The sequence below is a fragment of the Periplaneta americana genome, chromosome 17 (genome assembly GCF_040183065.1).
Source record: "Periplaneta americana isolate PAMFEO1 chromosome 17, P.americana_PAMFEO1_priV1, whole genome shotgun sequence".
Taxonomy (NCBI): domain Eukaryota; kingdom Metazoa; phylum Arthropoda; class Insecta; order Blattodea; family Blattidae; genus Periplaneta; species Periplaneta americana.
Window position 1 is genome coordinate 93305557 of NC_091133.1, and position 15481 is coordinate 93321037.

The 15481-nt window shown below is 39.5% G+C and overlaps 1 protein-coding gene across 2 annotated transcripts in view; it reads right to left on the reverse strand.

The window, feature by feature from the left end:
- The window catches only part of Hr51 (Hormone receptor 51), a 219104-nt gene that overhangs the window by 146892 nt on the left and 56731 nt on the right, over positions 1–15481 (reverse strand). For both annotated transcript variants that reach the window (XM_069817158.1, XM_069817157.1), the window contains exon 2: positions 8145–8508. In XM_069817158.1, the coding sequence (XP_069673259.1) occupies positions 8145–8508 (364 nt within the window). The remainder of the gene's footprint in view (positions 1–8144; positions 8509–15481) is intronic.

Sequence of the window (15481 nt, forward strand, 5' to 3'; positions counted from 1 at the left end):
AACCTCCGTAAGTGACGGTAAATCCTCTTGAATCACCCTGTATATATATTTTGAATATTGGTTATTTTGAATACAAGCTAGGTGTACGTCAATCACATAGCTTCGCTTGATATGGACAGCAAATTACGAGTCAACATTTTAACGCTGCGGTCTCTCCCCGAAGCTCTGGTACGTGTGTGTTTACATTATTGTCTATTGGTGTAATAGTTACATCTGTGTATAAGTCGGTGAGCAACAGGAATAGTACTCATGGAAAAAATTACCACTTGAATTTAATAACAATAATAACGAAGTACATTATCTATGTATTTAAAGTCAGCTTATATGCTATAAAATATAATTTTTCACTACGATTAGGCAAAACTAAAAATTTTCAGGAGCTAGCCCCTTTATTTTCGGGAGCCATCACATTTTGCCCACACTTGAAATGAAAAAACCATTCGAGCTAAGATAAAGATACATTTATTGAAATATATTAAACAATACTAAATATCTATGCAATGCAAATACACGCTCTCACAAATGCTCTGTGCTCTCCACTGAAGCAATATAGTGACAATATTTTGAGATGCGCAACAAATGTAACAATATTAACCTAAGAAGCACGTTCGAATTTCTTCATACAACCGCTTTTGTTAATAGTAGGCTTATGTATTAGTCGTAGTGTCGTAAAATAAATCGAAGTCTTAAAAAATTTGATGGAAGAGAAAGCCTTATGGCCTTAATCCTGTCAGATTAAATAAATACATAAACAAATAAATAAATAAGTAAATAAATAAACAATTCAGACACGACATGAAAAATTTTAGTCGCCATGGCTACATGCTGCCCGGAATTTGTCTATCCCTGATTTTTACAATAAGTAAAACACATTAAGATACTTTAGATTTATTTAAAAGCTTGGAATTCACAAATGAAAAAAAAAAAAACATAAAAGTCAGCGCAAACTTAAAATAAATTAACTTATGAGTCCGTGCTTTAAGAGTCTCTACACATTACGATGAATGACTTGTAAATGTTTTAAGTGTTTCAAATGAAAATTTCCCCCTATTTCTGATAATACACATGTTATTTCTTATTATTTTGCTGGCTACCAAATTCTTCTATTAGAGCACTGATCTCTCCAAGTGTCTAGCTTTGTTATGTTTTCGTATGTACAGCAGCAGTGGCAAAAAAAACCGGACCGACGGAATAATCGAAGTCCCCGAAATGATCCACTGCGCATGCCACGCCCGCATTCACAAGATAGCGAGTAATCTATTGAAATTGTTGTTTCGACTGCTGACGTAGCCCATTTCGAAAGCCATTAGAAAATAAGCTGGTAAAATTTATGTTCACCGAGCGGGCTAGCGGCGTGGTAGAGGGCTGGCCTCGCATTCTGGAGGTCCGGGGTTCGATCCCAGGGGCCGGCAATCCTAACTGAGGTTTTCCATGGTTTCCTCAGTTATTTCCAGGCAAATGCCGGGATTGTACCTCTTGAAAGTCCGGCCATGGACGGCGATCCTTCCCTTAATCCTTTCATAAGTGTGAGTGAATGATGTATAATGTCTTAAATGTTTGTGTTGTATCGGAGGTGGCCCTGGCATTGAGCTGATCCTTCATCCGGGGAGGCCTTCCATGTCCTTGTGGGTCAAAAAGTATGTATGTGATCCATAGATTAATACCTCTCCCGACAGGTCGCGGCCCTGTAAGGCCCGGGTGGCGTGGGTCGTGTAAATGCACCTAGAAGGGAGAGGTTAAACTGAGAGAAAGAAAGAAAGAAATTTATGTTCTGAGAAGTTAATTAAGTAGTAAAATATCGCTGCAATCGAAAAGTATTGGAAATAAATTTGAATAAGGAACATAAAAAAGTTTCCTTCCTAGGCAGGATTCGAATCATTAAAGTCTTAGTTACCAGTCTGTCGTGCTCTGGAGTGAACAAGGCTCTGAAATCAGCTACAAGGGTCGGTCCGGTTTTTTTTTGCCACTACTGTACACTGAACACCAGACCTGAACTGTGTAGTAGAGTCGGGTGTTTCCGATCTATAGGCTACTCCACACATACCAATGCTGTTGCGGGTCGCTTGGAGGCTGTATGTAACAAAACGCAGGGCTCTAATTATGATCTTTGTTCGCGAATCTCTCTGTGTACGTAGTGGGAACTGGACTTTCACTAGGAAAACTGTCCGAAAACAGCTTATGTCTACCAAATTGTTCCACTTAAGCCAGTGGAATTTGAACTGGGACCTCTAGGATATAGAATGTACGCTTACTGATTAAATGCGCCAGATAAGCAAACACAATTGCAAGTCCAGCAGTGATGAAGAGGGTCACAGCTAATTGATTCAGGTTTCGCTATACAGACATATGATACACCACTTAAAGTGATGGATAACCCCACCATTACCCAATTGCCAGTAGGGGGTGTCAGGGATTGTGAATTGACTTCCTGCTATGACAATTAGTATAGGAGTGATCCTCACTGGGGGATACACGTTAGCTGTTAAAATAATTGGCTCAACTAATTTAATCACATTTGATAATATTGTTGCCTATAGTAAACTTCCAGCGCTATGTTAGAAGTGTAGCCTATGACAGCTGTTAATTCGCCACCTTGATGTCTTGTTGGCTCAATCCCAGGGCTCCGGCGAATTGCGGCGGGCAAAGCCAGTATCGAATGGGCTTTTCTCGGAGTTCTCCCGTTTCTCCTCTTAATTATACTAACATTCTCTCGCTTGAAATTATTTTTTTTTGGTATCCCCGTAATATGCCATGAAGGCACTTGGGGTAGAGCCCCATGTTTTCCATGACCTCGGCACTAGAATGCGGTGGTGTGGTCGGCACCACGCTCTGACCGCTTTTTACCCCAGGAAAGACGCGGTACTCAATTTTATAGGAGGCTGAGTGAACCTCAGGGCCGTTCTGAAAGTTTGGTAACGAGAAAAAATCCTTTCACCACCTGGGATCGAACCCCGGACCTTCCAGTCCGTAGCCAGCTGCTCTACCAACTGAGCTACCCGGCCGCCCTTGCTTGAAAATAGAGACGATAAATTCTAGCCTTGAAGTGACTTACGGAATGGGGGCCGGTAACTTAGCGAAGTATTATTTGCACTGTTTTTCTAAAGAGAGTGACAGCACCATATTTTGCTGGAAGAGTGATGATCGTTGATAGAACGCTTGCTTATAATCTCTATTAACGACATTTGTTTTCTAACATTTTTCTGTATTATCACTAGAGTCCTGCGTTTCATTATTTCGAGTACAAGTTAGGTGTACATGGATCATATTAGATTTAATTTTATTTCTGTGACATGCTTTATAATTACTGTATTTATGTCGCTTCTTTTCCTTACACTGTAATTCATGTAGGCCTACATTTGAGCTACTCGGGTAAAGAGAATGTTAAGTGACATTTTCATTATTCATGAAAATAATGTTATGTCACATGCTCTTTCAGTGCTATTTGTCTTTTGTATATGGGACGTTTTATATTGAAGTTTCAAATGTTGGCAATACATGTTAGTGGTACTTGAGCATGTGTTTTTCAAACATTAAATTTCTACTGTTTTCAAAATGTAGTTTTAGTCACTTAACATTGTCTTCACCCTAGCAACTCATTTATAAATGCATGTTCTGATATTCTGATGATGATGATGATGATGATGATGATGATGATGATGATGATGATGATGATGATGATGTATTATTATTATTATTATTATTATTATTATTATAAAGTACCTTTATAAATAGTATTGTTCTAAATAATTGTTTATATGTTACATTTTTACAGCTGAGAAACGATAATACATTACATTCTATCCAACATTATATTTACGTTTTCAAACGAAGGTTTATTTTGTCTCTTGCTGGGTCTGTATCACGTATTACAACAGCTCCATTCGACTGACATAGTAGCCTATGTAAATGACGACAGAGGACTAGGCCTACCTTGTCTGTTGCTTTTTAAACACTATCCTGTGTGCACATAACTTAAGAGATAATGTGCCTCAACTTCGAAATCTAGTTATGACTCCATATTTCAAGGGAGGATTGATAGTCGCTATAAAGAGTTCGCAGTTTAGAAAAAACCATTGGGTATAAAAAAAACGTCTTCTTAAAGGACATCGTCTCTCTTTGCAAAATAGGCCTAACTTAAATAAGTTATTTATGTATTTTCGAATGTACATAAAATAACAGATGTAGGGCCTAAATCTATTTTATTTATTCTGTTATTGAAAATACAAATAAAGTAATATAACTATGTATATTTATAAGTAATATTTTTTTTTAATTTTACTTGGTTATTTAACGACGCTGTATCAGCTACTAGGTTATTTAGCGTGGATGGATTTGATGATAGCGAGATAATATTTGGCGAGATGAGGCCGAGCATTACCTGACATTTGCCTTACGATTGGGGAAAACCTCGGAAAAAACCCAACCAGGTAATCAGCCCAAGCCGGAATCGAAACCGCGCCCGAGCGCAACTCCGGATCGGCAGGCAAGCGCTTAACCGACCGAGCTAGGCCGGTTTTTATAAGTAATATACTGTAAATCTTTTATATTTCAAACAATGCAATTCTTGATGAAAGTATTTAGATTTACTTCTGAAATTTTATATATAGACTACTTTGGAAAATAAGTAAATAAAATATTTTAGTTAGGCCTATACGCAATTACAGTAAGGGGGGGGGGATGTCCACTAAGAAGACGCCACAAAGGGAAACATCGAAGGAGGAAAGTTCGGTCCGGTACTGTGGATTGAATTCGGCGTAGCTCAGTGGTCAGAGCGCTTGGTACGTAGAACCAAGGACCCGGGTTCGATCCCCGGCGCCGGAGCGAATTTTTCTCCTCAAAATATTAATGAAAAAAGTTATTTATGTATTTTCGAATGTACATGAAATAACAGATGTAGGGCCTAAATCTATTTTATTTATTCGGTTATTGAAAATACAAATAAATTAATATAACTATGTATATTTATAAGTAATATTTTTTTATATTACTTGATTATTTAACGACGCTGTATCAACTACGAGGTTATTTAGCGTCGATGGATTTGGTGATAGAGAGATGATATTTGGCGAGATGAGGCCGAGGATTCGCCATAGATTACCTGACATTTGCCTTGCGGTTGGGGAAAACCTCGGAAAAACCCAACCAGGTATCAGCCCAAACAGGAATCGAAACCGCGCCCGAGCGCAACTCCGGATCGGCAGGCAAGCGCCTTAACCGACCGAGCTAGGCCGGTTTTTATAGGTAGGCCTAATATACTGTAAATCTTTTCTATTTCAAACAGGAAATTCTTGATGGAAGTATTTAGATTTACTTGTGTAATTTTATATATAGCCTACGTTGGAAAATACGTAAATAAAGTATTTTAGTTAGGCCTATACGCAATTACAATGAGGGGGGTTGTCCGCTAAGGAGACGCCTAAAGCTGTACCCAATGGTATTTTCTAAACTCCGAACGTTCTAGATCTATATCTGTAAGCTACTTGCTTACAAGCTGTTAAGCCTTGGTTTTTCAACCGAAGCATGCGACATGCGAGGTGCGAGGCCCGCTTCGCACAAATCCGGACTACACGAGAGACAGTGTATAGAAACCACTCACTATCTCTCGTGTAGTCCGGAACTCGCATGCGTCGGTTCTGAAAAACTAAGGCTTTACTGGCTCAAATACAGTATTGCATTAGATACATTCACTTATTAATATTTCATCACTTGTTCTCAGCACTTCCAGTAAAAATCATTATGTTATTCGTTAAAACAAATAAGACACAGTAATTAAATCCAGTCTTCCTCTCCTTCTATCATAAACTGTAGACACTTGCGACGTATGGGATTCGTCGAAGGATTTTCAGTAATCTTCTAGTAAGTGTGCTCGCGTCTCTGCGTCTAAGTCGGGATAAACGAGCGACAGAGTTATTTTGCAGACGATGGTCACATTGAGCTGGTGACGCTTGAACAGTCATTGTAAGAATATTCTTTGGGGATTAAAACTACCGATCTCGTAAAGATGTCGCCGGTAAGAACCAGAGATATCCCTTTGTGAGAAGATAACGTCGGGAAGAGACGTTCTCTGTGTCTCCAAGTGTCGTTAAGGTAATGCAACGATCCAACTGGCCGAAGCATAATTGAGGTTTTATAACCTTCGTGTCTGTCACGAACCTGAGTTCTAAAACAAGCATTAATCATCTTAACCGTAAAATTTATGTAGACCTATCAGTTCAATTTTATAGTGAAATTAAGAACACATCATTTACTTTGTTACAGGAGACGCCCCCTCATCCGTCAAAACAATTCCTATTTTATTTCAGCTTAATAGTTATAATAATAAGAGTTTTAGTCTTCTCCAAAAGAAAGAAAGAAAGAAAGAAAGAAAGAAAGAAAGAAAGGAAAAAAGGAATGAAGGAATAAAGAAAAAAAGAAAAAGAAATAATGTGTTGCTATCTGGACTTTTTCAGGGGGATACTGAAAAATTAATTTAGGTACAACATTCGTGCCTTCTTTTTTATTTTTCTGCATATCTGTGCAACAGTTCACAGCCAACGGCGTAGCTCAGGCCTGATGAAATGGAGCTTCGCTCGAACGTCGGTTCGATTTCCTCTTGGGTTGATTACCTGGTAGGATTATTTCCGAGGTTTTACCCAATTATAAGGAAAATGTAAGGAAATTCATGGTGAATCCTCGGCCTCATCTCGCCAAATATCATGTCGCTATCAGTGGGCTAATACTATTGACTCTAAATAACCTAGCAGTTGATATAGCGTATTAAATAAAGACTAAAAAATGTAACAATTCACATCCTTTATGTAGGTAAATTGAAATAAAATAATATTATATGTCAGACATCCTTGGCATTGGTTGCTTTTTACAACCTACATTGCCATTTCTCCTACCATGAATAAGAGCTGATTTACATTCTCTTCAAACGAATAGATAATGTTATTTTCCAGATTATTAAAATAGTACTAGTTACTTCTTTAATACACACTTTCTAATAATTCACTTAGGTCAATGGGTTGTAATGACCTTCCTTCCAAATACAATACAGTACAATACTATGGTCAAATTATTTAATAGCTTAGGGCATACGTCTAGTGTACCTATATTGTATTAGTAAACCATTGAATGTTTAGAATAAAAATTGAAATGCAATGTTCTTCAACATATATATCGTACGAGGGCATCCGAAAATACATAAATCAATGCATGTTCAAGGTAAAGATATAGGCTACGCCAATATAAGTTAAATAGAGAGCACATTGACATGTCCGGCAAGTAAAGGGCCCAAAGCAATTTTCGCTGGAAACAATACAGGACATGTCCAAGCTAAGAAAGGCATTGACTTCACTTGTTAGCAGAGGTAATTTCCTATATTATCTTAAAAGGACACTTCTTTTTTTGTTCGGGGCCAGTGAATGGACAGGAAAAAATTGGAAAACAAAAATTAAATAAAGAAATTACTAACACCTATTCTTAACATATCAGCCGAAAGCATTCGCAAAATAATATTCCAAAGTGCAATGCATGATCACAGTTGTAAGTCACTGGATTGTATTACAGCTGTTGTTAACAAAATAAACTTTTCAATCCTGTTAATGTCTCACAAGACGTAAAGCAATCAGTTCTAATGCTATTGCGCCATATGCGCCAAAGATAAAATGTTCACTGCAATCTGTCAGTAAAATTTTTGTCAGAAATTTTTTTAGTTTTTTGAAGTCAGACCATTTCCTTGCAAAATATCCCAGGTCTTTCCTCAAACTTTTTCTAAATGTCTCCATTTTTTCATTAAAAAAATACTATAGAAAAACTAGCCTATGATCAAATAAATTTCTTTCCCTACCAATAGCGATGTTTGTCAGGTAAAAGAGAAGGTTAAGCAGAGTAAAAGAACGAAAGAGACAAACGAACAAACAAACAAACTAACAAAGAAGTCGATGAGCCAGGTGGCTGCAAAGCGTCTGCGAATGTGCAACACGATTTTATCAAACACTGGGTTTTGAACCCAATAACGTATCAATTACTTCAAGAAATTCCAAGCGAATAGCGAATATCATGTCTGTTCACCACAATTACTGCATAATCTCCTGGATATCTGAATCAGGTTTCTGTTCTGCATCTGTTTTGGACAAGAGTACACATTACCACGCACGCACCTGTAGTAAAGTTTCCGACGAACACTCCTCTTGAAGAAGCCGCTGCAGCCGTTGCAGGCGAGGATGCCGTAGTGTTTGCCCGAGCTGGTGTCCCCACACACGACGCACGTGAGGCCGAGGGACGCCTTGTTCTTGGAGGCGGAGGGTGGCGACGCAGGGCATGAGACGTGACCGTGGCCGGGGCCCAGCAGGAAGGACGGCGGCGGAGGGGGCGGCGAGCGGTTCACCTGGACGATCGTCTGCTGTGCCGACGGCGGGCACGGCGGGCCCAAGCACAGAGCCAGCGGGTGCGGGCTGGAGGACGCAGCGGGCGAGTAGCACTCCGGAGGCGGAGCTGGGGATGGCACCGACCTTGGCACAGCTTCTGTAACATGCAACAAAACTGCCATGCTTCACCAGTCGTTCCAGGACCCCTTATCTTTTCAATAAATAAATAATTATCAGTATATTAATTACTTTAAGTCGCGAGATTTATTGCCGAAAGCTGGCATGCTGAATCACCGCTAACCGGGCTGTTACTTGCCCATGTCACTTTTCAAACGGTGCGGTAGCAAAACCTGTTTCCAGGCGTACGCATGTTACTTATTAATTTACAGTAATATGAGCACACAACAAAGCAAATGGAAGAATTCACAAATTCAGAACGTAATTTTAGTTGGTTGTTTAACGACGCTGTATCAACTACTAGGTTCTTTAGCGTCGATGGTGTTGATCATAACGAGATGGTATTTGGCGAACTGAGGCCGAGGATTTGCCATAGATTACCTGACATTCGCCTTACGGTTAGGAAAAACCTCGGAAAAACCTAACCAGGTAATCAGCCAAGCGGGAATCGAACTCGCGCCCGAGCTACGCCGGTGGAATTAAGGACATTATGAAGAACTAAATGAAGTGATTCCTTGCTTCTCGTCTTATTTTTAAGCTTGGAAATATCTTCAATTGTAGAGTAGATCTACTATGGTGGAACTCAACCGAGAATTAAATACGATATTGAACACAAAAAATATTTCTAGTGTCTATATACTTTGCGTAAAATTAAGAAGCATGTTGATGCTTTAGGTTTCCTTTGATTTAGTAGATAGAGATTTTGCACAATCATTATAATGTCCTTATAGGCTAATCCTTATAGTAGCTAATGGGATCTCGTCATGTAAATTTATACGTCGCAAAATTTACAAGTAGTAGACTAATCTTAAATGAAACATGGCTATGTATGCCTACATCTTTTTTTAGTGGGTTATTTTACGACGCTGTATCAATATCTCAGGTTATTTAGCGTCTGAATGAAATGAAGGTGAGAATGTCTGTGAAATGAGTCCAGGGTCCAGCCCGATAGTTACCCAGCAGCCTACATCATACCTGTTAACTGTTATATGTAAGAAGTTCGGTGTTTTGTATAATCATTGTAAAGAAGTGTTGTGGGAATGTCAGAGATACCAACCTTTGAAATTCATCCCCTTTTGAAAAAGTCAGATCTAAATCATAGTCTATTATAATTAATTACACGTTATCTGTCAGCGATATAACATTCTTCGTAGCATGTTTTGCATCTAAAAGCTGCTTTCCTGAAAATTTGTTCTTGAAACATAATTTACCTTGATTTTCTGTAGGCCTGTCGCAAGTGATTCTAGTGTTCATGTGTTTAACGTAGGCCTGAATTGTTTTATTCTTTCTCACAACATTGAAAACTCTTTGTCTACAAGATTTACAAACGTAGCCTAATGTTTTATATTTTCGGCCCACTTTGTCCACTTTCATTAACGCAAGATCAGCAATTTTGCTCCAGTTTATGGCCTAAGTTATATAGGCTATTCTAGGATCATTTGCAATGTTTTCAGGAACATTATTAAATTAGTAATGAGGTACAGATAAAATCACGTGAGCACACACTACAAAAGACATGGTTTTCACTAACACGTGAAGCAACTAAACATGGTCATTTCTTTGTGTGACCGTCTAGGTATTTTTGTAACAGCTATTGCTGTCTTCTTACTAGTGGTTGCAATTTGAGATATTACACGCTTGCTTTCATAAAACCAATCACTGAAAATTAAAATACTGAAAATAACAGTATATTTATTCATTCATTCATTCATTCATTCAATGTGTTCTGTTCAAGGGCAGGTCTTTCACTGCAAACCCAGCATTCTCCAGTCTTTGCTATTAAACAGTATATGTAACAGATAAAATCATAACATAAATCACAAATTTCACTCGACTTGTTCACAATTTAACAAACCACGTCACACGCCGACGTAACGTCACAGATTAACCTACTTCCTGGTTTAATAGCAACAGACGAAAGTCATGTTTTCACCCGCTTAGCTACCAAATATCGCACATAGAACTAGAAGCAAGGAGTGTTGACATATTTTGTCTCGTTTTCTATCTACGGAATGAATTTGAATATTATAATTTTTCAATTAGCCTATAGGCTTAGACTCTAAGGCAGTAGTGTCAGAGTTGTAAGCTCCGAAACCGGTTGTGGAGCTAGAGACGTCCAGTCGGAGCGTGAACTTGCTTATGTCTGTGGAAGCACCGGAGCACGAAACGAGTTATAGTGGAGCGCTCCGCTCCGTTTAGGCTGTGTCTGACAACGCTGCTCTAAGGGCATAGACATTCTTAGCGCGGGCTGCCGGTGGATGATCAGCGAACTAACGTTTTTCGTATTCATAAACCGGTGTTAGTGTTATGATATGATATGAATCCTGTACAAGTAACCAGTCGATAGCCCGGGGCTTGTTTAGCAGCTCGTAGCGCGGGCTAGCGAATTGCCTATGGATAGAACCCTTATAGTGTATTGTTTTTCCGTAATAATTTTCCCCTTCACAGTAATTCAGCATAATAATGTAGTGATAACAGAGTAGTTACCTCTCATTGAGGTTCTGGGTGATATATAGGCTATATCTATTATCAGGCAGTACATCTCACTTGGTGATATGTGTCAGAGGAAGAACAATTTTTGCATGCATCTGAAGTCTGATTAGTGGAATATGTAGCGATGTATGCATTGGAGGGGGAAAGGAACTGACCACCCTACCCCATTATCTCCTGGTCTAGTTGCCTCTTGAGTAATGCCTTATTGGTGTTACTTATGAGGTATTCGGACAGTTGACTAAACAACAACAGAGTTGTAGTGGAATTAAAACTGCAGAATGAACAGAAGTAGGCCTACTCGAAAAAATTGTGCTTCACAAACGCTTTGTGCACCACAAATTTAACCAGATTTAACGGGGATCGAATTCCCCTTCCCTTGTTAGAAGCTGTCAACTAAGTTACATCTACGGGCGGGTCCGCGGCATTAAATATCACATAGTAAACACATGTGGCAGGCAACGCATGTAAATCCAGTTAATCCACGAGCTCAGAAATCGATCCTGTTATTCGTATCCTAAACGTTACGAACACAAACCTGCTGCATTATTTAATGCAGAAAGTATTATGATAGAATGTAACTCACATGGGGTCTGCCACCCTGTAGCCACTTGTACATATCTGGTTATTAATAAGTTTAGCATAATAATAGGCACAATACAGCATTGCTTAAAACCAGAAGCGTCAAGATTGCGTTTTAACGTGCCATCTGGTGTCCAAATAAAACCCCTTTCTCCCCCTCTTAATACAAGGGAAGGATATCCACGGGGTAGAACATGTAGACTGAAACTCGCCTTCTAACATAATGGCATGCATAAAGCATCCCAGATCCACCTCTCCCCTGTCTGGTTAGTCGCATAGGTTAAATCTCTGCTCCTTACGTCTCCTAGAAAATGGCTGCTAGTGTTACGGCATTCCCCCTTCTCTTCTCGATCTAACACCACTCCCGCTTTATTGGGGGTGTCAATAGAGTTAGAGCTTGCCGTGACTGACTGCACTGGTCCATCAGCTAGGCAAGGCCTGGACTATCCTTATACAACGTTCCCCCCTCCTATCTTCTTCTCTTACATCGCTTTATTTGCGGTGCATGTGCCAAGATTGGAGGGCAATCGAAAATTAATTATCCCCAATGGGGTCCCAGAGCTACCATTTAATCAAGCCGGAAAGGGGTCGCGCTCCGCCTGCATACCCTCTTCCACCTCTCCGTCTTTCCCTCTTGGTTTTCGGAGTAAGTGCGGGGGGGGGGCAGAGGAGAGTAAGGGCGTTAGGCGGTAATAGATATGCTAATGAAATTTCGCAAATTGCTCCTTTCCTATATATATCTGCAGAGTCGCTCGGTCGCTTCGCTTCTCGTCTCTGCTTGCTGCTAGCTACAAACTTCACTCTCCATTCTGAATCTTCTCCCAACCCACCCCAACACACACAACCTGCCTCGTACCCCTCGCCCCAACTTCTCATCCCCCTTCTTACACTCCTTTTTCCTACCGGGGGTATACTACAAGCAATCCCTTTAAACCCACTACCACCCCCGACCTTCCCCACCCTCCTAACACCCCTAAAATCCTCTCACCCTCTCTGTCTGAAAAAAACCCTCCAGCTTCGTAGGCAGTAGCTCTTCATCCCAACACGGAGAATAAAAATGGGAACAAAAACTGTGGATGCTAGTAAATTTTCCTTACGTACGCTGTTCCCTGCTATCGTTACCTCTGCACGCCCCCTCCATTGTCTCTCCACCCAGAACTAAACAACCAAGAGGCTTATGGAAGCAAAACACACGCACACGACTAATGCGAACCTACAAACAAACGAAGCTATAAAAGAAAAGGAAGCTGTATACAAAAGTACATGCCGGACTGCGCCTTTATTTTATGATACAGTACATATTCCGTGTTCATTAGTCTGTATCTGCTAACGACCTCGCTCGCTCTCTCAGAATGTATTCTGTGAATCGCATTCCTTCCGCATTAATATTAACAGAGTACTTACACTGGACATTGGTAATTATCTGCGCTCTTGGAGTTCCGTATCGTTGTAACATTTCTCTTAAGCAGGTGCGTTGTAACACCATCTTGTTATATAGGGGTACGTCGGGAGAAATTGCTCCCTAAAGGTGTGCTATGGCTGTATCTGTGTTCTCGAATACGGGTAAAGAATTTTATATAACTAAATGCATTCTTTATTTGCAAATATAAGCACTGACATTAAATGGAAACACGTGTAGGGCTATCTATATTTGCTATTTTTAAAATTCTGTATAGGCTACAATAATTAATTTCCCCAAATAACAGTGTTCGCGACGTACTGGGACGCTCATTTAATTAATCTCTTCATCTTATCCAAGCAATGAAACTTAAAAAATAAATTCTTAAAATAGATTTCTAGTTCTATAGTACACGAGTATTGTGTTTTTGATTTCAATTAAAGATATGGGCCTAATAACTGAAGGGGTGAGAATTACATAGGCCTAGTTCTAAGCCACACAGACTAAGTTTTACAGAGAGCGTGTTAAAGGTTAAGGATGCTATTCATAGACATTTCGCCAGCCCGCGCTACGAGCTTGCTAAACTAGCCCCGGCTATCGAGTGATTACTTGTACAGGATTCATATCATATCATATCGCTAACACTGGTTTATGAATACGAAAAACGTTAGTTCGCTGATCATCCACCGGAAGTCAGCGCTAAGAATGTCTATGAATATGGCCCTTGGAGTCCAATGCTATTAGGTGCGGTATCATAATTTCTTCGGCATATACTTACGTCATTTGTTGAGTAACTTTTATAATATTTAAATAATAGACCCTAGCTTCCTCATAGGCCTATGTGTAAGAAATAAACTCGCACAAAACAATTTTTGTTAAAAGTGTGACTTTGCACTAGCTCATTCTCACCCCTTCAATTGTTTATTAAAATTATTACACTTCATGTAAATAAATCCCCGGATAAATTGATTCATAGATATTGCATATGAACTAAATCAATCCAACAGTTTAGATTTAGAATGCATTGCTGTACACAGAGAGACAGACAGAAGACAAAAACTGCTTTTCGAAAAACGTAGCCTACATTTCCGATTTTTTTTTTTTTACAACACAATTCTTTCCTCCTCATACAGAGTCTTTCACAATTATTAGTACAAAGTGCAGGGGTGACTAGAGTATTACTCAACAGAGGCGAGTGGATTTGCGGGCGTAATATGAACTATCGCGATGACATATTACGAACGCAGGAGCAGTACAAGTGGCGCTCCGGGCTGCATGACTCCACTGACCTCGGTCGAGTAATACAATGAAATAAGACAAGAAGTCCTAATAAACATAGATTCTAAATATGATGTCATCACTATTACCATCAACTGAATATACCTCGTAAAAAATGTAAATTATGGTTTATTTAACGACGCTCGCAACTGCAAAGGTTATATCAGCGTCGCCGATGTGCCGGGATTTTGTCCCGCAGGAGTTTTTTTACATACCAGTAAATCTACTGACATGAGCCTGTCGCATTTAAACACACTTAAATGCCATCGACCTCGGCCGGCGTCGAACCCGCAACCTCAAGCAACCCCAGCGTTATACCAACTACGCTAACGAGGGCGATAATATACCTACGGTGTTACTAATAAAAACTCTAGATACAGACGTTTAACTGTCTTATACCTATACAGTGAGTAGCTCGTTTATACGTCGTGTGTAAATTCCTTAATAATATCACTACATACGTCGTGTATAACAGTATAACTGTCACACAGCTACGTCATAGTTTCGTTATTACTTCGTTACGAAAGGTAATAGAATATCTGAGGTTCTCTACTGGATCCGGTAGAGCACTCTAGTGTGGCGTGTTAAGTATCGATAGTACAACTGGCTCTAATCGATTACCACACTATATTTTGGTCAAAGAGTACAAGCTACAGCAATGTTATTCTAATTATTCTGTGCTCTTTGGTTTGTTCTTCTGTGGTTACAAGGCAACCATCATCACAAAATGACAGTCGATACGAACAGCTGTTAGAGGGGCGGCCATTTTTTCTTTATATATAACGCTTAAACAAGGGGTTTCGTGTATATAACTACTGCAAAGCAATTCCCATTGTATAGTTACAGACTGGTTATACATCCATTGCTTATGCATGGTTTATTAGTAAAGTTTTCTGTCTCAACTCTGAGTAAGTCTCGTACAAAAACTATGCACGGTTTATTAGTAAGACCGCTAGTATATTTGCAACTTCATTTCTTATCTGGCAGACTTAATGGTCGTGTGTACCTCCTTTTTTTGCAACACGAGCTACGAGACAAAAATAACAAAGTTCCAACCACTGCAACAATTACATGAAACGAATGCTATTTTTGTCTATGGTACAAACACCACAATAACCTAGTAGTTGATGCAGCGCCGTTGAACAACCTACTATAAAGCACCACAACATAAATTCAGAAATAGTTTCAACATTTTCGAAGTCAG